At 36.9% G+C, this 21,570-nt stretch overlaps 1 protein-coding gene across 1 annotated transcript in view; it reads right to left on the minus strand.

Moving 5' to 3' along the window:
* POU6F2 (POU class 6 homeobox 2) overlaps positions 1–21,570 on the minus strand; it is a 457,914-nt gene that overhangs the window by 109,373 nt on the left and 326,971 nt on the right. The window contains exon 5 of the mRNA XM_039849138.1: positions 4,933–5,288. Within this exon, the coding sequence (XP_039705072.1) occupies positions 4,933–5,288 (356 nt within the window). The remainder of the gene's footprint in view (positions 1–4,932; positions 5,289–21,570) is intronic.

Here is a 21,570-nt window from a genome sequence, read left to right on the forward strand (position 1 = left end):
TCCATCACTCATCTACTTTGGAACTTAGTACTGAAAGTTTGCCAGTGGGAAAATGTCCCAAATGAGATCAGGTGGCTGTGCCTACTGCATAGCAGAGGTAGAAATCTGGATACAGTTTTACCCTTGGATGCCTAAGTGGTAACAAGACCTTTACATTAGCAAATGCACATGGTCAGGAACAATTTTATGCTATCTCTTGAGCAACTTCACCTCTGAAGAGGTAACCATGCCCCTAATTCCTCATACAAACACAGATAGCTTCCTCTCCCCTAATTGCTTCCACTGAGCCATCTCTCCCTCTGTTATTTATTAAAATGTGCAATACAACAAGAAAAGAAAAAGATTATCCTGCTTCCTGCCATGTAAGACAGTATGCAGAAGGCCAAGGTTAAATGTAGCATTTGGTTTCTTAAGCTTCTCTAATACATAGGTGTGGAAAAACAATCGGGGACCAGAGCTTACTGCGGTGACTTTCTGAGGATAAAAACTTGACTTTAATTTGGACTCTGTGGTTAAGATAAAATCTGCTTCTGCTATCATTATCCCACTTATGTTTGTCCTCACTCTCTTTCTACTCTGCCACCCAGCTGAGTGGGAAGAAATTAACCTGACCTTGAAGAAGATTCACAAAATGTTCAAGACCATCAGGTTTTCAGTAGACAATAAAATTCTAGAGGCCTGCTAACATTCAGATTATAGACTCATAGGCCTGAAAGGGATTTTAAGAATCAGATAGCCCACACATTTAACAGATGAAGAAAACAAAATCCAATGAATCAATGCAACTTGTTCAAACTTGGGAGCCACTTGGAAGCAGGATCAGAACTAGAATGAGGCCTCAAGTTCTCCCTTCCCACGGCACCATGATGAGGCACCAACTATGCCCAGCTCAGCTTCAGATCACTCATGAAGAAACATGAACACGTAAGGGCTTTTACACATGTTTGGAATTTTTCTAGTGCAAATGAAAACTCCTAAAGAATTTCTCAAGGGTTATAGAAAGGAAGTATTTATGTCACCACTGTTATGCTAATGGAGTTGTTATCCAGATTAAGATTATATTTTGAAATTAAAATTGCACTTTCTTTTTTCTACTCAGGATTGATTAGGCCATATCTTTCCCCACAAAAGTTAGTTGCTTCCATTTATATTTCTGGTCTGCTCCTACCCACCACACTATATTTTTAGTTTTAGATCCCAGCACAGCCTGTAGTCAGTGGACTACAGCAAAAATAGAGTATGGATTTGTGAATATCCTGGAAGCCAAAGGTTAAATTCAGCTCACAAAGGCATTTTGTTTGTTTCACACACTGTTATCAAAATTTGACTTTGAGTTTTATACCCAAATCTGCTTTACTTACTTATACTGACTGCCTGGCCCCTGCAGATCTTTGTGTTTATGATCCGTGTTTGGAACTTCTCTCCAAACATGAATGGGTGGGTCTTGAGTTTCAATGGGGAATCTAAAGACATATCATCTTCTGGTCTCCACTCTGGACCACCAGCCCTCCTATTACCCTGAGAAATCAAAATCAGTGAATGAAGTTATTCCCTTATCTGGCCTTCTCTGAAGTGTAATACTTTAGACTCACAACTGTCATGAAACAACAATCTGGTTTTGTAGATGCAGTTTGTTTCATGGAATCGAATTAAAGAGTAAAAAAAATTATATTAAATATTATAGAAAACCTGACAAGAACTATTTGAAGAATTTTAGTCTAGAGTATTACTACCTGCTAGCATTATTAATTTTTTTATTTCGAAAGATGACCTCACCTAAATACAACTACACAAGCTGCTTTCATTTATTATTTTTCTGAAGACATGACAACATCTGTATGCTTTCAGAAATAATTATCTTTCAAAGTTTTTTTTAACAAAAATTCTGGCTTACCTTGACAATCTAAGTTGCATAGTTCTAAACTAATAGCTGTCAGATTTTGAATAATGAAAAAGATTAAGCCCACATGCAAATAAAATCTTTTAAATTGAATTTAAACTGTCATATATTAATTTAGTTGACCTTATTCCCTTAATAATCTTTAAACAAAAACACTTTATTCTAGTTCATAAAAAATATTACCTTGGAGAGTTAAATATCTTTGCAGTTCCTTTTAACTTTCTTTTAAAAAAATTTGAACATCCCCAAAGAAGTTATGGTTCATATTCACAATGGAATATTATTCAGCCATAAAAAAATGAAATCTTACCATTTGCAATGACATGGATAGACCTAGAGGTTATTATACTGAAGGAAATAAGTCAGAGAAAGATAAATACCATATGATTTCACTTATATGCAGAATCTAAGGAACAAAAAAGAACAAACTAATCAAAAATAGACTCACAAATATAGAGGACAATCTGGTAATGGCCAGACGGGAGGGGCGTTGGGGGATTGGGAGAAGAGGTGAAGGGTTAAAGAAGTACAAATTAGTAGCTGATAGATGGGGATGGAGAGCATAGCATAGGGAATGCAGTTAGCATTAGTATATGGCTAGGTGGAGAGCCAGAGGAGAGAAAGAGCAATTAGGGGATTGTTTTGTAAACCATATAAATGTCTAACCAATGTACTGTATACTTGAAGCTAACAATAAAATTAAAAAAAAGTTCAAACATTCCATGTTCACAAACTCAAAGGCCCTTCAGCTAGTGTAGGAAAAACATATTTCAAAACCATGTAATTCTTTATTTCCTTTACACGTGCCTGTAGTAAAAGGAAAGAAATCCTTTTATTCTTACTGATATTGATCTATTCAAAATTAGTTCTTTTTCCACTTGGTAATATTTTTAGAAGTTTTACCAAATCGCTTCTTTGGTAGTCATCCACTAGATCCACAGAAGCTAGAGTATTATCTTGCTAGTGGTGTATTTATTAAGTTTATAAATTAAAACTCCAACAGTAAAAAATTAGAATATTTTTTCAGGGATTTAAAGAAAGACTTGTGGCTCTGAGTCCTCATTGCTGCAAAAACAAAACAAAACAAAACAAACAAAACAAAACAAAACAAAATAGCCCCTGGATTTCCATGGGAAACCATGAAGTAAACTTTTGGAAATTCTCCTAATAGAATTTATTTCCATAAGGCTCAGTGGTCACCTCATCTAAAGTCCTGTCAACAGCCATTCAAATGGGTTGTCTACACTTGGCTTTCACTGGCCGATAGAGATTTATAAGATGTTGACAGTGTTCAGAGAAGGGTGATGTCCACAGAGCTTAAATCTTTCACTCGACTGTGAGGACTACTGGACTATATTCAACAACTGGAGACAGAGTTATGATATCTTATTCCTTAGAGTAGGATGAGTTTTTCTTTGGTGATTTCACTATTTTGATGGCTTGGAAAGAAGAAGTATTTAATCATATAGTGTACAGGCACATTGAATTTTACTGCTCTTAAAAAGCATTAAAGTCATTCTTTGGGATAATAGAGCTAAATTCCAAATGTTGAAAACACTAGGATTGCTATAATCATGCATCTTGTAAATTTGATTATATTTACTTTCTCTGTAGATGTCAAGTGTACAACGAAGACCTTTCAAGCATGTGTTCATTTCAGTTCTATGTCAAAAGAATTATGTCATCTCATACTTGTGAGATTTTAAAAAAATATATCTTCAGACCCAACTAAGGAAAATGTTCAAATTGAAAATAGCCATCACATGACCCAAGTGCCAGAGAAAACACAATTATTCATCTCACTCAAATGTTTTCATTTCGAGGAAAACTTTAGGCCAACACTGAGAATCTAAGTTCATAGAGAAAAAGTTATGGGACAGCAAACAAAGTCAGTTCTAAAATACTAAGTCTCTAATCTACTTGCTTTTCTGTCTGTGTACCAATTTATTGTGACTTTGTATACTTTGCTATTTTGGACCTAAGGATTTGATAGCTATTGTTATCCTAAGGTAGAGAAGGGTTGCATGCCCCACCATCAAGAAGAGAGGAAAGCTGGCATTCGAAGTGAGTGTGTATGCTGCTTAATCTGTTGGACTTTATTGCTGCACCACAAATGTACTAAATTATCTGAAATATCACTGGGGAAAACATTATCTAAGTTTAAAACTGAGCTATTAATTTCTGGATCTAATATGTTGACATCACAGTCATTATGTTTTGAAGCTAATTTATTTTAAAGACCTCTAAGTAAAGAATGGTTTCTTGAACTATCAAGTTACATATTCCTGAATGCTTCTAACCATTGCTCCTCAATGATAGTAGATTAAAGATGAACTCTCACACTTAGCCCGAAATATCCATTTTGGATACCCTCAGCCTCATAGTAATAAAGTAAGTATCCAGAAGCTTTATTATTATTTCTAATTTTTTAATAATCTTTATAATGCATATTTGTTGAGGCTCTCAGCATGAATTTAGATTACTCGTTAGTCCATGGAGTGATGGTTGGAATCTGGGACATAAGACTGGGGCTAAATTTCTTTACCCTACTAACCCCAGAGAGTCTTTAGAAAAATAGAAACAAAAGAGCACAAAGTACTTAAGGTAAGACACTGTTGTATTCATAATATAGAGAAATAACCACTATGCCTCATGTACAGGAGATGCAGTTCTCCATGGGGCTACAAAACTGTGCTAGTAATAATTTTAATTGGATGCTATCTTTGCTGCCTTCAAAAAGTATCATAAAATGGAATTATTACAGGCTACAAGTGCACTTACAGTGCTGGCCTCTCACAAGAGGAAACAGATAACATTTATTCTTTGGAGGGCAACATCAATGGGCTTCTATTTGTTTCGTTCACATGCATCCCCAGTTGCCTGCTATTTGCTTCCTTTTTCTTATGTCTAAGATATCAATTTGAATTAGATGCACAGAACTGGATGCTAAGTTTTGATGGCCCTCTGCCTTTGGGGATGGCACAACCCTATGGAAGTTCCTCTGTGCTCATGGGCCAGGGTGGGGAGCATACCTGCAGAGGGTTGGGTGGTGTGAGCGGCGATGAAAGGCCACGTCCTGGAGATTGACTGGGTTTTTGAGGGGGACTTGAACTCTGCTGAGTTGGAGATGGCTGGTTCTGGTTGTGAGGGTAGGGATGGGATTGAGGCTGCTGTGTCTGCGATGGTGGAGCTGGCAGCTGCTGGGAGGTGGGTGGTGGCTGCTGGGGCACGGCAGGATGGGGCTGCTGCTGCTGGGACTGCAGGGGCACCTGCGGGGCTGGCTGCGCATGCTGGCTGCTTGGCGGTGGAGGAGGAGGTGGCGGCTGCTGCTGCTGAAGCTGCTGGAGCTGCTGGAGCTGCTGTAGTTGGGAGTTCAGGGATGAGGTAGCTACAGGAAAGAAAGGGAACATGGAGGTGAAACAAACATCTTGCTGTGTTTTCGGCAGCTTGTCCTTTGTGAGCTGAGAAGGCTGTCCTTTAGAAAACGTTTACCCTCTCACCCTGAATCTCTTTGGTACTTAAGAGGGTTGTGAGACACTGGGAGAAAAAGAGTCACTTCTTGGGAAAATTTTAAAATTTAAGGAGGACAAGAATGTAACACATCAATGCATTACTTTGAAAGGTACTGAGCAGTCCCAGCCAAAGGGGTGCATTAGAAACGGAGGTCATGTTTAAGTACTTTCTCTCTCTCTTCCTTTTCACACTGATTGGGAAATACTTATATTTGATTTGATTTAGATTTTTAAAGTTCAACCAGTTTAATTCTTTTGGTAAATGCTCGACTGGAGTTGAGAATAGAAAACTAGATAGTTTGTAATCTTCTTTTCATCATCAATACCATTAATTGTGTCATTTTCACTTGCTACTTCAGACTTCTGCCAATTTGCTTAGACATGTTAGTTTCAAGTTTCTAATTTTTTTGTAATTTAAAGATAATACATGCTTCTCAGTTTTGCAAGGTCAAAAGTCTGAGTCTGAAATTTTTTACCTGCTGATCAGAGGCAGAGACACTCAAACTGGAAAGATTATACTAGGTGACTGTAAACCGTACACTGTGGTGACTAGACACATTAGCACCTCAAGGATACCTAAGGAACCGAGAGGATGAAATCATCTTTAAAAATTTTCTTATTATGTGCAAAATAAGAGTTGATGGGACAAACTGTCTTAACACTGAGCACACTAAATTGTTCTAGTACTGAACAATTTCTTTAGCAGTAAGACAGTTAGTTTGGCCGAGGCATGATCTAGAGAAAATTACTGCTACAAGTTTACTTTCTTCTTTGCCTGAATCTCAGTCTAAAAGCTTTCCAACAAGCCTGCAAATAAATATAAGGATCAATGTTAAACCCCTGGGCCTGTGCTACAATGTTTTCCTACTCTTCCCCTACCTAGAATTTGTCAAGATTTCCAAAGGTAAAACCCAACTCCTGTTTGCAACATTAAACTAGTCCCTATTTTTAAAAAGTGCTCCTTAAAAAAATTTCATGGTTCTATAAGTGACATACCATATACCTTCATGCAACACATATGTTCTTGAGAAATGTGTGTATGCTGACTCATAGATCAAGAACAGTTAGAGAACTTTCTCTGTAAGGAAATCAATCAGAGACTATTTTTGTAAAGTTAAGAATTATTTTGTAATTTATATTTTGTAATAAATATGTACTGTTTAAAAAGGAGACATAGTCCTGCTTCAAGGAGCTTATAGTCTATTTGTGGAGATAAGATTAACTCATAAGAAATGATCAAGTTTGGGGATGATTTACAGAATCCTACTAATGATAGATGCTTGATACATATTGGTTAATTGACTAAATGATCAACAGTGTGAAAAGGGACCAAAAAGGCCAGAAAGATTATTGTGGCCTAGAGAGGCCAAGGTGACATTCATGGAGGATGCGGAATGAGAGCAGAGGGTTCAAGAGAGTGAGGTTCATACCTCAAAAGGAAGGAAGGGAGGATATTCTGGGCTAGAGAAATACCCAGAAGTCAGTATGGCTCAGGTTATATTTTTGAAGGACAATGTGGAGAATGAACTTCCTGGAAGAGAGGCTTTGGGGAGTTTTGAATGACTTTAGACCTTACAGAAGGTAAGAAACCTATCTTGTGAAAGTGGTGGGAAGATGGATCACTCGAAATTAACTGCTGGTATAAGTCAGATTTCGAAGATGGTATCAGGTGTGCTTAAAGCGAGGCATGGCTTTGGTGGTGAAATGATAGCTTGATAGTTCCCAGGGACACCAAATACCTATTCTGTGCTCTTAGGTACAATGAAGGGCTTCCATGCTGGACCAGCTGGGATGGCAAGTCCTCACTGGGTCAATGAATTACTCTAGGTCTTCTCAAGCACAGTCTGGTGTGTGTCCTGCCCTCATGTAAATCCTGAGTGCTCTGGGGTTCTAGAGATAGTGATGGTGTGCATAGAGAGGGCTGGAAAACACCCAGTCATGGGAACTCTCTGAACTTTCTGCTGAATTTTGCTGTAAACCTAAAGCTGCTCTAAAAAAAAAAAATAATAATTCTATATAATAAAAGTACTCAGTCATTCCATTTATTAGAATTGTAAGAGCATGGTCTGGTTTTGGCATTCTCCCCCTTCATTCCAGCTCCTATTGTACAAAATCACATCTTATTGAAGATCTGGGAGCCCAGCTCAATTCTGACATCTAAAGATTTTCTGAAATCTTGGGGGTGGGGCTGGATCTCTCCTTTGGGTGGACTTACAGACTTAGGGAAACTGATTGCACCTGGCCTCCTGCCTGATTTAAATCATGCCTGTCCTGATTTCTTTTAGATAGGGTCACATATGTCAGTGCTTATTTTCTTGGTTGACTTATATGCCATCCTGTTTCATTTTGGTTATAAAAACATTTATCTAAATCAGCATTTAAAAACAGGAAAGACTGGGGAATATTGGCAGATAGATATTGGCAGATGGGTAGGTGCAGCGGACCCTAACCTACTAATGAGACATGATCCCAAATGTGTTTTTGTTCTTTTATGTAGGTGAGTTCACATGGCTTGGCTATTTCTTTCCCATGACCTGCAGCTTGCATTAACCTAAACTAAACCTCTGAGTTACATAAACTAATTTGGCATCTGCAAGCCAAAAATTATAGAATATAAAATATGTTTGGGTATGTTCTGGGTGCAAAGAAAAGCGTGAGGTGGTTGTGCAAAAATGTAACTCTTATCTAAAAAATACCAAACACACACACACACACACACACACACACAAAATTGAAACAAAAGTTAAAAAAAATGCTAAAATATGGAACCTCTAAATGGCTCATTGTATAAGCATATTGAGATATGGACACAAGTTAGGAAGGTTCAAGGATGCATTGGAACTATAGGGAATGTTTGCAGATAAAATCATAATGGGGGAGTATAAAACTCTGACCCTATTCATGAAAGAGTAAAAATTTTACTTTTTTTTCTGGAATTTATATCCTTTTATGATTGTTTCCTCTATGTCTGGTTACTACACTATATAGCTCAAGTGTTAAATGTAAAATTTAACTACAATAACAGTGGCTATGAAAGAAAAAGAGATGCATAGAAATTTACATTAGGGCATTTAAATTTTTTAAACTTCCAATTTTCAAAAGGAAAGAGAACAAAATTCCATGAAACTCTGAATTTCTAAGAGAAAAGAGCGCTCTATGGCAAAACCAGTGACTTGAGACTTCCTAAATAAATAATTTAATATGACAAAGGAGTAGCCAAGAATCCTGCACTTCTCCATTTGTTCAGGTTCTTTATATCAACTGTAAATAGAAAAAAATTCTTATTTTGAATCTTTGTTAAAGATTTTCTCATGAAACCGCACACGTAAGTAGAGCCACACCACCAGAGATATCAGAATTATATTGGATGGAATTTACATAAGACTATTTCCAAGGCAGGAAAATGGAAAGTAAAAGCATAACATATACCTGTGTATGAAGAGCAAGCTTGTAAAAGATTCTGGGGAAACACAAATATGTCTTATACTTAGCAAGGTTTCTAAAACACCTTAGCACATGGAAAGCAAAATGGTGCTCAAATGCTAAAGGAAGTGTGATTCTTAGTAACACTCTCACTTTTAACACAAAATATAACATCACACTATTATCATCACTCTGGTTGAGATCTCAATATCAGCATTTTCTTGGACTTTTCAGGTTCAGGCATATGTGGGCATGGCTGGCAAACTGGTGGTGTGGGTTTGAGAGTCTGCTGGGAGGGAGTACGAGCTATTATTCACAGCTATTACTACACACCACTGGGCATGTCTGAGTAGCTTCATAGCAATGTATTTACAGAGGGAGGAGAACCCATGTTAAGGAGAAAAAGCAGATGGGGGCTTATCACAGAAAGTTAGCAGGGGTCCTGAACAGAGCATAATGGTAATGGCTATTCAAACCCACCCTTAGCTCAGTCTGCTGGTGCAAACCTGGTCCAAGGGAAAGAGCACCAAGACAAAAAAGGCAACCTTGAAATAATGATGCTAAGTTTAGGAAGCCAGATGACAAAGGCTACATATTATATAATTCTATTTATGCGAAATATGCAGAATAGGCAATCCATAGAAATAGAAAACAGATCAGTGGCTGGGGAGAGGGAAAAATGGGGAGTAACTGCTAACAGAGGTTTCCGGTTGGGGTGATGAAAAAGTTCGAGAACTAGATAGTGGTGATAGTTGTACAACATTGTGAATGTACTTAAGGCCACCGAATTATACATTTTAAGATGGTTAAAGTGGCAAATTTTGTGCTATGTTTATTTTGCTATAATAATAACAATAAAAACAACAATAATAATAGTAATAATAATAATAATAACGGCTGTTCCTGTATATTAACACACTGGAGACTAAGCCGCATTGCCTAGGGATACCACAAAGGAAGAGAGTAATCTTCTGCTCTGCATGGCTGTGTAGTCCAGAAGATTAAGGGCAGCCTAGCAAGGACTGTGCCTGGTGAAGCAGAGGGAGACACAGGGGCAGGGCTGCTGTATGCCAAGTGGCATAGGGTGGAAAACACTGTGTCCACTGAAGAGGCACAGGTCTGGCAGAGCAGAGCAAAAGGATTACTATCAGAGGACCAGGGACTCATGCCCGAGCACACGCAAGACACCAGCTCTTACTTCTAGAACTGCTGAAGAAAACTTGGAAACTGAACACTGTGTGAGCAGGCAGAGAGTAGCGCTGGCAATTTGGTTCAAAATAAGACAGTGCTTCATAGTTTGGAAAGTACTTTTATTTAATATGAATGAATTAGCTTTTCAAAATAAGCATGTGGATAGATGATATCATGGCCATCTTGGGCTCAGAAAGGTCAAGTGACCTTTCCAAGTTTACCTAGCTAGCGAGTGCTACATAAAACTCAATCTTAGATCTGCCACCTCCCAAAGCCTCTTCACACAATAGAATTACTTGTACAGATTACTCCCGAGAATTGGAACAAAGATAACTATTCACTCATACAGGGATGCCCTTCACAGCCGTGCTCTTGAGGCGGCACAGATACCTGGCTACAGAGGCCAGTTTGAAGGTGTCTGTTCAGTGATGAATTGTTCAGCTCTTGGGGAAGTGTGTACAGTTGTACCTCTCTCCTGCTGTAGGCAAAAGCATTTTTAAAGCCTGTTGGTATGAAATGTAAATGTGCATTTTGAGGATAAATATGCTAATTTAGTGTTAATCATGAGTTATAAAGAAGAGAGACATGGGGTCACAGGAAGGGAGGTAAGAGGTATGAGTGGAGGGGAGGTGAGGAAGGGTCACAATACACTTTATTCATGTCACAAGTTTGCCTGGATGGTAAGAGAATGTTTCCTTTACACTTTTACATAGAGCAGCAGCAGCACTGTGCTCAAGCTTGGTGACATTTTAAGGAAAGTAACTGACTAAGGCATCAGTTTATGTTGTCCACAGTGACATGTTGCCTCTAGAGTTGGGTGGTAGCTACAAGTTGTCTAGATGGATTCGTCTTTAATGAGGGACAGTGACTCCCAGATCAACCCCTCTCTTACAAATCACTGGGCTCATGGGCCACCAAAAATAAAAGCTATGCTCCCTTGTATAGCCTTTGCCTCCCTAACTCTGTATTTATTGTTCACTATCATTGCCCATTAAAATCTCTAGAACTAAAAATGGAATCTGGAACAACCCAGTCAAAGGAATTTGAATGATCAAAATTGGACACGTGTGTACCCCGCACCCAAGGAATAGCATCTAAGGTAGCTGAAGCAAGGACACAGGTCAGAAACTCTGAATTACTGATGCCCTCGCTAAGGGCACCCCTGGCCTGCACTGGTGGTCAGAAGCTTTGCAGAGTAGATGGAAAATGGTGGTTCTGGGACTTGAGATTTTAAAAAAGCATAGAAGGTGAAAGAAAGCTTTCTGGGAAATTTGCCTTATTTTTGGCAACAATGTCAAAAACAAGCAAAATCAGCTCTGCCTCAAAGATTATGATATATAACCATCACATATGTGGTCAGTTTTATCAGCTCCAGAAATATTGCCATACACATCTTCAATCTGTCATTTGCACTTAAGGCAGAGATATAAATATCTCTTGAGCTATCAAGGGAAAACAAAGAAATTTTTTTCAATTAAAAGATCTCTACAAATTTCCACATATTGCCTAAACTACCCAAGCTTCTTTTTTAGATTAGTCATTTTCACCAAATCTAGCCGCCTACTTCAAATTGTGGACTAGACTCACCTGAGGAGATTGTTAGAGAATTTTAGAGAGTAGAATAAAATCTGCATTCTAAAGAAAGAAACCATCAACAAAGCAAAGAGACAACCATCTGAATGGGAAAATATATTTGCAAGCAACACTTCTGATGAGGGCCTAATATCCAAAATACACAAAGAACATATGCAACTCATTAACAACAAAAAATAAACAATCTAATTAAAAAATGAGCAGAGGACCTGAACAGACACTTCTCCCAAGAAGACATACAAGTGGCCAACAAACATATGAAATGATGCTCAACATCACTAGCTATTAGGGAAATGCAAATCAAAACCACAATGAGATGCCATTTCACGCCTGTTAGAATTGCTATTATTAACAGGACAAGTAATAACAAGTATTGGAGATGATGTGGAGAAAAAGGAACCCTCATACACTTCTGATAGGAATGCAAATTGGTACAGTCATTATGGAAAACAGTATGGAGGTTTCTCAAAAACTAAGAATTGATCTACCATATGATCCAGCAATCTCTCTACTCGGTATCTACCCCAAAGACTTCAAAACCCATATCCAAAAACATATATGCACACTGATGTTCATAGCAGCATTATTCATGGTGACCAGGACATGGAAGCAACTGAAGTGTGCTACAATAGATGATTGGATAAAGAGGCTGTGGTACATATATACAATGGAATATTATTCAGCCATAAGAAAAGATGAAATACTGCCATTTGCAACAACATGGATGGACCTTGACATAATCATGTTAAGCAAAATAAGCCAGACAGAAAAAGTTGAAAATCACATGATATCAGTTATATGGGGGATATAAATCTAAAAGCAACAGACAAACATGATAAAAACAACAGAGGCTCATGGACATGGACAGTATACTAGTGGTTACCAGAGGGGTAGGGAAATAGGTGGGAGATAGATGGGGTAAAAGGGGTCAAATATGTGGTAACAGAAAGAAATCTAACTATGAGCAGTGAACACACAATGCAATATATATATATGACTTACTGTTGAATTGTACACTTGAAATATATTAGATTTCATTAACAAATGTCACCATAATAAATAAAAACATAAAAATAAAAATAAAGACACACTCCAGGGGATCAGGAGCCATTGCCACTGGGGCTCCTTGTAGCCTTGGCCTTCGACCAGAGTCGTCTTGCTTATCTATCTCCATAACTTTGAGAACTTTTTTCAAAAAATTAATCTGTCCTTTCATTAGCAAAAAAAGAAATTGAAACAAAATGATCACTGGCTGGAAAGAAAACAGACACTTGGGAATCTTCCAGCATCCTTTCACACTTTCTTTCAGATATTCAGGCAATTCACCACCTATTAGTGCCTTTGTTGACATTTGGGGGATTACTCTTGTTGGGATATTTTAAGTCTGAGACATAATGTTAGCTTTCAGTTGCCCCACTAAATAGGGAAGATGAAAAGTGAAGGACAAGTGCCCAGCTTAAAGCAAAACGAAGAAGGAGTGACATGGGCCACCCAAAGGGGAGTTGCACCTGCCCAGCAATGAGTCAGAGAGGCTGAGGACTCAGAGGTGGCAAGTCATTCCTGAATTCTCAGGAGCATTTGATGAGACCTTTCTATGGGACCATCTCCACCTGCAGAATGGCCCACAGCTAGGCCCAAACTAAGCCAAGAATTCTATTGTTGGCTCAACTATCTATCAACAGCAAGAGCACAGTAAGGCCCATTTTGGAATTTACAAAGATTTAGCCATCTTATCTCTACATACTTTTTCTTAGGTAGCTGAATAGGTACTTTAGCAAAATAAGGTGGTGAACCAAGAAAGAGGAAGATTTAGTATCCAGGAAGCAGTGTATGTCACCCAGGAGAGCAATATAAAGGACACTGTGGCAACTGTGCAGTCCAGACTGCAGCATAAAGACGAGGCTCTAGATGAAATATGTTCCGAAAAAAAAAGGGGATTCTATAGAAGTGATAAAATATTTGAACTTTCGGAAGGATTTGAGAACATGGAAAAAAAGAAAAGAACTTAGAAACTTCAAGAAAAACAAAAGCTGTCTGGAAAAGCCACAAACTAGAAATGAAGCAGCTGTTCCAAATAAGAACAAGAAGTCGTTGAGCTCCAAGAAGAAAAAATGACTGAAATCAATGCTATAGAAAAATAAGAAACTAGATGATGGTAGCCACTTCCTAAAGAAGGCATACATTTCTCCTTACAAAAAAAAAAAAAGACAGGCAATAAGATATTTCAGGCAAAATAAACAATATAAGAAAAAATGCATGGTTTTATAAGAAACAATAAAAGAAGCTACCAACATGACCCAATTGTGCAATAAGATGTGGCATGATTTTGAGCACTTGATGGAATATGAAAGAATAATCTATTAGAATATTTTCTTTGTGCAGCACTAAAATCTAGACTGAGAACATCTGATCAGAACATGTTTCTTGGCTATGCAGGAAATAATAAAATAGCCATACTAAGGTTAAAAGTGCTTACTGGCTTTCAATTTTGAAATAACCTCTAAACAAGCCAGGAAAGATTTAATGAGAACACGATGGCTAACATCCTTGACAATGTAGGAATGAAAAATTGGTGAAAAAGGGAGAGGAAGTGAGGACTAGAGAACTAAGTGGGAAATCAAGAGATGCCTCCACAGTCAACATACCAAATGGGGATTTAAATATTCCATTTAAAGTTACAAAGTTAACTAAAATAGCATTGTACTTCTATTAGGAGAAGAGAGGAAGAGAAAGAGGGAGATACTGTGAGGTAAATCCTCATACACCACAGCAGAAAATGAACAGATGATGCATAAAGCTAACAAATTGAAAGACAGCAGTAAATGGAAAGTATTGAGAAATATGGAGGTAAAGCCACAAAACCTGAAACCAGAAAATGTTAAATGTGATTGCCTTGGGGAAGTAATCCTGGGGGTAGAGAGTATAGCTGAATCCTGGACATTTCTTCATAAACTCTCTATATTGAAATGATTTTCTACCATATGCATGCATTATATTGACAAATGTCTATTTTTTTTAATAAGTTTCAAAATTTGGGCTGCATCTTATATGATAATAGCTAAATTTTATATGCCAGGCACTGTTTTATGCCCATAACATTCATTTTCTCATCAATTCTCTCAACAACCTTACACTAAAGTCAGTTTCCTAACTTGGATTTTCCCAGATGCAGACCCTGAGCAAAGGATTTAAGTTCAAGGATTTGAGTTTACTAAGGAAGAGCTCCAGAAGACACTAGAAAGGGAATAAGGAAAACAAGATAGGAAGGGCAAGAAGCAAAGCAGGGCTGAAATTTCAGGTGAAGTCTCAGTCCATTCTCACCCAAGGGGACTCTGAAGCATGAGTTGCGACTCAGGGTTCATCGTTCTCTTCCTTCCTACACCAGTCAGGCACTGGTTCCAGGTGACTATGGGGCATAAACTCTGGTAACTTCTAGTTCTCTGCAAGGGAGAAGTGACTTTAGTGCCCAAGAATCAAAGTACAGTATTTAAAAATTACTATCAGAGGTTACTGTACTATGTAGAAGGCCCAATAAGGTACTTGGAAACACCCGGACAAGATATACATTTCCATGGAGCTTGTCTATAATGGGTTGATCAAAGTATAATCATATCAGGTCCCTTTGACTATCTATGTATTGACAAGGATCTATCTACCTCTCTCTCTCTCTCTCTCTCTCTCTCTCTTCTCTCCTCTCTCTGTCTCTGTCTCTGTCTCTGTCTCTATCTCTATCTCTATCTCTATCTCTATCTCTATCTCTATCTCTATCTCTATCTCTATCTCTATCTATCTCTCTATCTATCTCTCTCTATCTCCATCTCCATCTGTATCTATATCTATATTATCACCAAGCCAAATTAAAGAGACAGATGGTCCCCAGACTTCAAAAACTTGGTCAATTAATCATTGAATAGAATGCTGGTGATATAGGATTGAATAAAACAGAAACAGTTCTTACTTTCATAGTGCTCAGAGTTCAGTTCCACTAAAGACTTTGAACTGATGAAAATTTTAACATATTGCTAGAAAGTAACTGTCCATCAGACAGAGATTAGTTATTACTGGAAGCACAGAAAGAAGCATTACAGAAGCCAATTCTAAGTTTAAATAGTGGTCTGAGGCTATGGCCTATCTAGTCCAGGTAGAGGATACAGCCCATTGTGGAGATGTATGTGGCCATTTTTCCTTTGAATAATTAACACTCCTAGTTCTGTATTGATATTCATCTGGAAACCTTCTGCCAAGATAAGAATTTTCACAAAATTGTCCTACTACAAGCAGAGAAAGTGTCAGCCAAAGGACAATCATATTAGGTCTCCTTGACAATTATACTTCTCTTTGTAAATTAAAACAGACATTTTGGTTTCATAAATCTGTCTTTTTGGGTGTGAGTCATCACTGTGATATTCTGATCAATTTCAGGACACTAATTAGCTCCTCAGGCTGAGATCTAGACCCTGGATGGGAGCAAATTCACCTTGGGCTCCACTGATGACACCAACTGTGATGTGAACCTTCTTTTGAAAAGTTCACAATAAACACTTGTTCCTTATAGTCTAAGAAATGTTCCCAAAGATCATTCCATAGGATGCTAGTTCACAGATATATCCCACAAAGAAAAATGTTCCATGGTCAAATAATTGGGAGACACTACATGTATTCTTTTTTTTTAGAAATCCATACTGAGAATTAGAATATAAATGACTTAGAATTTCATTATTAAAGAAACCTGATTAACATTTTTCATCCAGCACTGACCAGCCTCATTTGATCTTGGAGCCCCATCATTTTGATTTTTTTTAACCCAAACTTTGCATGCATGTGAACTTGTATTGTGAGAGACCCATTTAGGAGTAACCTGAAGTTGTCTCTGTCTGTTGTAGTCAAACATGACCATTTTAAAGATGAAGGAATTGTATACATATGTACACATACAATGTACATATACACAATGTATTTATATACATACACATAATGTGTGTATATATATATATATATAATGTATTTATATGTACAATCCATGTATCTACAATGCATATGTACATATATAATTATAAATATATGATTTATATATTTATATATCAGGGTCTCTGGAGAAAGTAATGAACTATTTTTAATATAAAATAAGCTTAATGAAATTCCTTTTTTGAGGTATGATACATAACATTTTGTTAGTTTTAGGTATATAACACAATGATTTGATATATGTATATGTTGCAAATGATTATTACAAGTTTCAGTTAATGTCTATCACCACACATAGCTACTTTCTTTTCTTTGTGGTAAGAATTTTTAAGATTTACTCTTGGCAACTTTCAAATATTCAATATAGTATTTTTAACTATAGTCACTATGCTGTGCATTATATCCCCAGTTATATATCTTATAACTGGAAGTTTGTACATTTTGACCACCCTTACCCATTTCATCCAGCCCCTCCATGTCCCTCTGGCAACCATGAATCTGTTCTCTATCTTTATGAGTTTGAGTTTTTTTGAGACTCCACATATAAGTGAGATCATACAGCATTTGTCTTTCTCTGTCTGATTTATTTTACTTAGCATAATGACCTCAGGGTCCATCCATGTTATCACAAATAGCAGGATTTCCTTCTTTCTCATGGATGAATAATATTATCCATGATTTTATATATATATATAATTTTCTTTATCCGCTTATTTTCTGATGGACACTCTAATAAGATTGCATGGGTTAAACTATAAACTAGCTTACTCAGTGTGGCGAGACTAGTTAATTTATGCTGCTGAGAACCTTTAAGTGAGTGTAATGAACATCTTTGATTAAAATTATAAATAGATGTTAAGAGGGTGTATGCATATGAATTTCTTTAAAAATGCAGTTTTCTTGAAGGCAAAGCCTTTCAGATAATCTCGTAGGAAAAGAGAAAGAAATACAAAAATGTTCTTGAAGGATGCAAAGGTGGGAAACCAGAGCTAGAATTTTCTATGACTAGTTAGGATAACCTGGGGCCTAGCTGAATTCTCCCCAAGCACAGGGAAAGCATCAATGTTACACATTTTTAGCTGTGAGAAATCTGGCATGGATGTTCTGATCCTCAAGTAAGTGTATGGGTAAAGGCAGAAAATGCAGTTCTGTCAATACTAACTTTTAAAATAAATTGTTCCTTCAGAAAAGATTTAAATAACTGCTTCCTACCACTTCCATCAGATTTTCAAGTCTTCTTCAGGTGGTGACACCATATCAAATGAGAACTCCTAGTATTTGAATGTGCATTTTGACTAAATTCCAGTGGATAGATTATACATGTTCTTTTATTTTGCTTGATTGATCTTTCCATAACCTGTAGGGAATCATAGACTGTACACAAAAACATTCATTCTTGATTTGAAATCCATTTGCTCAATAGACAGGAGCAAATTTATTCATCAAAGAATCCTAAGCTTCCCATAATAACTGATTTCCTTCTCTTAGAAAGTTTGGCAGAAGCTTGGTGAAGAATATAGCCAAAACAATCAGACTCTTGTTATGTCAGTTCTCTATGCTCTGCTCGTTCTCCAATTCTCCATGGATAATCATGGGTATTCTTTGTTTTGTTTTGAGAAGTTTGAGATTCACAGTACGATACCGAATATGCCACCTTCCCTTCTTAATACCTAATGAGTTTAGTGACAACAAGTACATTCGGGAGAGCTGGGAAGCACTTTAAAGAAGCGCTCATGTAACATTCAATCCCATTATTTTTCCTCCATAAATGTGAAAAATAGTTATTTACATTCTTGGTGACCTCTTCTCGGAAGGCCAATCTACCTTTTAACTGGAGGTTAAAAGGTTTAAAATTATAGCTAACATTTATTGAGCATGGTTTTTCCAAGGAAATTTAAAAATTATTAGGGTAGAAGTGAAGCCATATTCACTAAAAATGAAGCTATGGATAAGAGGGAAGAGGAAGAATTGTGCTCATTTTATATTTCTGTGCTTATAAAATAATAACGTAATTCTCTGAAATTATTACAAAAAGTAAAATGTACCCTGGCTTTCAAAGTGTTAGCATTTGCTTTTCCCTTTAAATGGACATTTGCAGGAGAAAATATTGAAGGCAATTCAATGGATACTTTGCCTGGTTTAAACACAGCACCATGTTCACTCAAATTTCTTTTAGGCTATAGACACATGGGCCAGTGCTTATTTTCATGGTTGATTTAATACATCCCCTCTGCCAGTGTGGGGATTATGCCCTACAGTTATTCTCCAGTGATCTGTCAGTTCAGATTAAAAAAGTTAAGTGACGAAGATGCAGTGGCTGATTCCTTTAGAAGGCTGTGGATGCGAGAATGAATAGCAAGAGATTTTTTCTTTTTAAGAATCTATGTGCTCCTCTTTTTAATTTCCCTCATAATACCACAAACCTTCCTTATCTAGGCTGAACTTTAAACTCCCTAAACAGGTAATATAATTTTGTTCCTATAGAACAACTTCAGGCTTGCCAAAAAGCTTTATAGGTTTTACTTCATTTGATTTTTATTTATTTTTTGAGAAGAGGAGATAGTATATATTTCTTCTCATTTTGCAGATGAAGAAATATCAACTGGGATGCAATTCTAGGATCATGTGTAGCCTCGCTTTTCTTGGCCTGCCCAATAAATTACAATGCTTTCCTTAAGCTATATCCATTTTTATATTCTGAAACATAGGAATTAAAAATATATCCAAACCAGATTTGCAATTCCATTCCAGATCCATTAAAAAGAAATCTGTTACAAAATGACTCTAATTGTGTAGCAAATGTTTATTATTTAAAAGTTACTCATCTTACATCATAAATATTGTTATTCTCATTTTTATTTTCTCTATCTCTGTCGTGGAATTCTTTAGTAGGACAATTAATATAGTGTGTGACTAATTTGGTTATGTTGTATTAATGTGTAATTTAGTCATTCAATTTATATAGTTAATTCTAAACTTTTATATGTAATAAGTTAAAAAGAAAACAACTAGTAATTTATTGAAATTATTAATTACATTCATGATAACACTATTGGAAGAAGAGTCATCACAAAAAAAACTTGGGAAAATTCATAAAAAGCAATAGATGCTGGAAAATTAATGAGGTTGGAATGTAATGTGGTCTATTGGATTTCTTCCAGGCTAGTTGATCGTGTTTATGGGAAGTAAAGTAGCCTTATTTTTAGTTTGCTAATGCAATATGAACACAAGAGGCAAGTACAAATGTATCAATAAGGATAGATTAGATTATATTGTGGTAACAAGCTGCCCTAAAATCTCAGTGGTTTAGCCCAACAAATTTTATTTCTTTTCATGTCATCATAAGTTGGCAGGGAAGTCTTACCTTATTGTAGTCATTTAGGTGCCCAAGCTGATGGAGCAGTCATTATACTATATTAAACATTGGAAGAATGAAACCAGAAAGAAAGAGCTTTTCAGGATGGGAATTAAATGCTCTGGCTCAAAAGTAACCATGTCACAACTCATTGGCCAGCACTAGTCACATGGCATTGCTCAAATGCAAGGGGACCAGAAAGTGCCATGCGATTAACTTCCAGAAAGGAGAGCCAGAAAAATTTGGTAAATGTTATTAATTACCTCCAAATAAGTATTACTCTGCCTCTGAGAGAATTTCTCTATTTATTACTTTCTTTCCATTTCCATTTTCTTAGGTTTACCCTCTTTATGCCTTGTTGAGTCATTGAGAGAGCTTATTAACTGACCTCTAATCCCTTACCTTACCTGATCTCTCTTTCATTCATTAATTCAACAGCTGTTTTAGGTCATGTGTCAAGAGCCCATCTGACACCAGCATTACCTTTCTAAAACTCATATAGAATTATACCACTAATTAAAAAAAAATACATAGTAGTTCCCATTGTCTGATGAATGAAACCATAGTGTTCAGCCTATATTGGAGAATGACTGCACTCTGGCTCCAGCCCATCTTTCAAGACTCATTCTAACCACTCTGAGCACTCTCACCTCTAGTTCAGAGATAGAGACTGGTAGTATGTGGCTCAACACAGCTTATGGAAATGGGGCTTTAAAAAATTGAATTGGTTGACAACATTAAAATATCAGGAGAGTCTGATATAGATTGTCCATTTTTCTTATAAAAAATCCAGAAGATCCAGCAACATGATTCTTGTCCCCTGTATGGCAGCTGGAGCTGAGCAACAGCTGTCCTGCCAGGTAGGGAGGTACCCACAGAAGCCAGGATGAATTACTCTCTTCTGCAGTATATGAACAGTGTGCACCCTCTTGCCTCTTTTACCAAATAGGTTTCTACAGAAAGTGACCCTGTTCTAGTCAGATTTTTTTCTCTCAATCATCCTGCCTCCTCTTAGCAACATGCATATAGCAGATGGTTACTAAATAATTGAGAAATGATAATTGCAGAGAACTGTAATTTAATTTGCCACTTGCTAACTTTATCTTATTCTTCTTACCCTAACTGTGTCTTATGCTTGCTCTGGCTTGACTCAAAAGAGTAGTCACCATGGGTGAATTCTTGGATGTAAAGAGATCCACTGTTCATGTTTCTAGGAGACTACATGCAAGTTATGTGACCTCTGAGCATGTCAGGATCTCCAACTAACTTTAGGTAATGTTTTAGATTTATAGAAAATTAAGTAAAATTTCTGTGTTTATTTTTTTTATAACTATATAGGCAATGGTAGCCATTTCAACACACGTGGAGCCATGCCCTAAAAATGTTATAGAATAATTTTGTTTATGTACTAGAAAGTTCATAAAAGAAGTGAATGAACATTTAAAGACTCAGGATTTATAGGTGTGCTACTGAAATTCAGCACAAAATATGTATATAAAATGTGATCAAAGAGGAAATGGAAAGCTTAGAATGCCCTGAAGTTTATCTGGAAAAACAGAAAAGTGCTTCAGGTGGGTCTGAGATGGACAGATTAAATCATAATCTTAGAAGAGTGAAAAATGTCATCACAA

The sequence above is a fragment of the Pteropus medius genome, unplaced genomic scaffold (genome assembly GCF_902729225.1).
Source record: "Pteropus medius unplaced genomic scaffold, Ma_sr-lr_union100, whole genome shotgun sequence".
Classification (NCBI taxonomy): Eukaryota; Metazoa; Chordata; class Mammalia; order Chiroptera; family Pteropodidae; genus Pteropus; species Pteropus medius.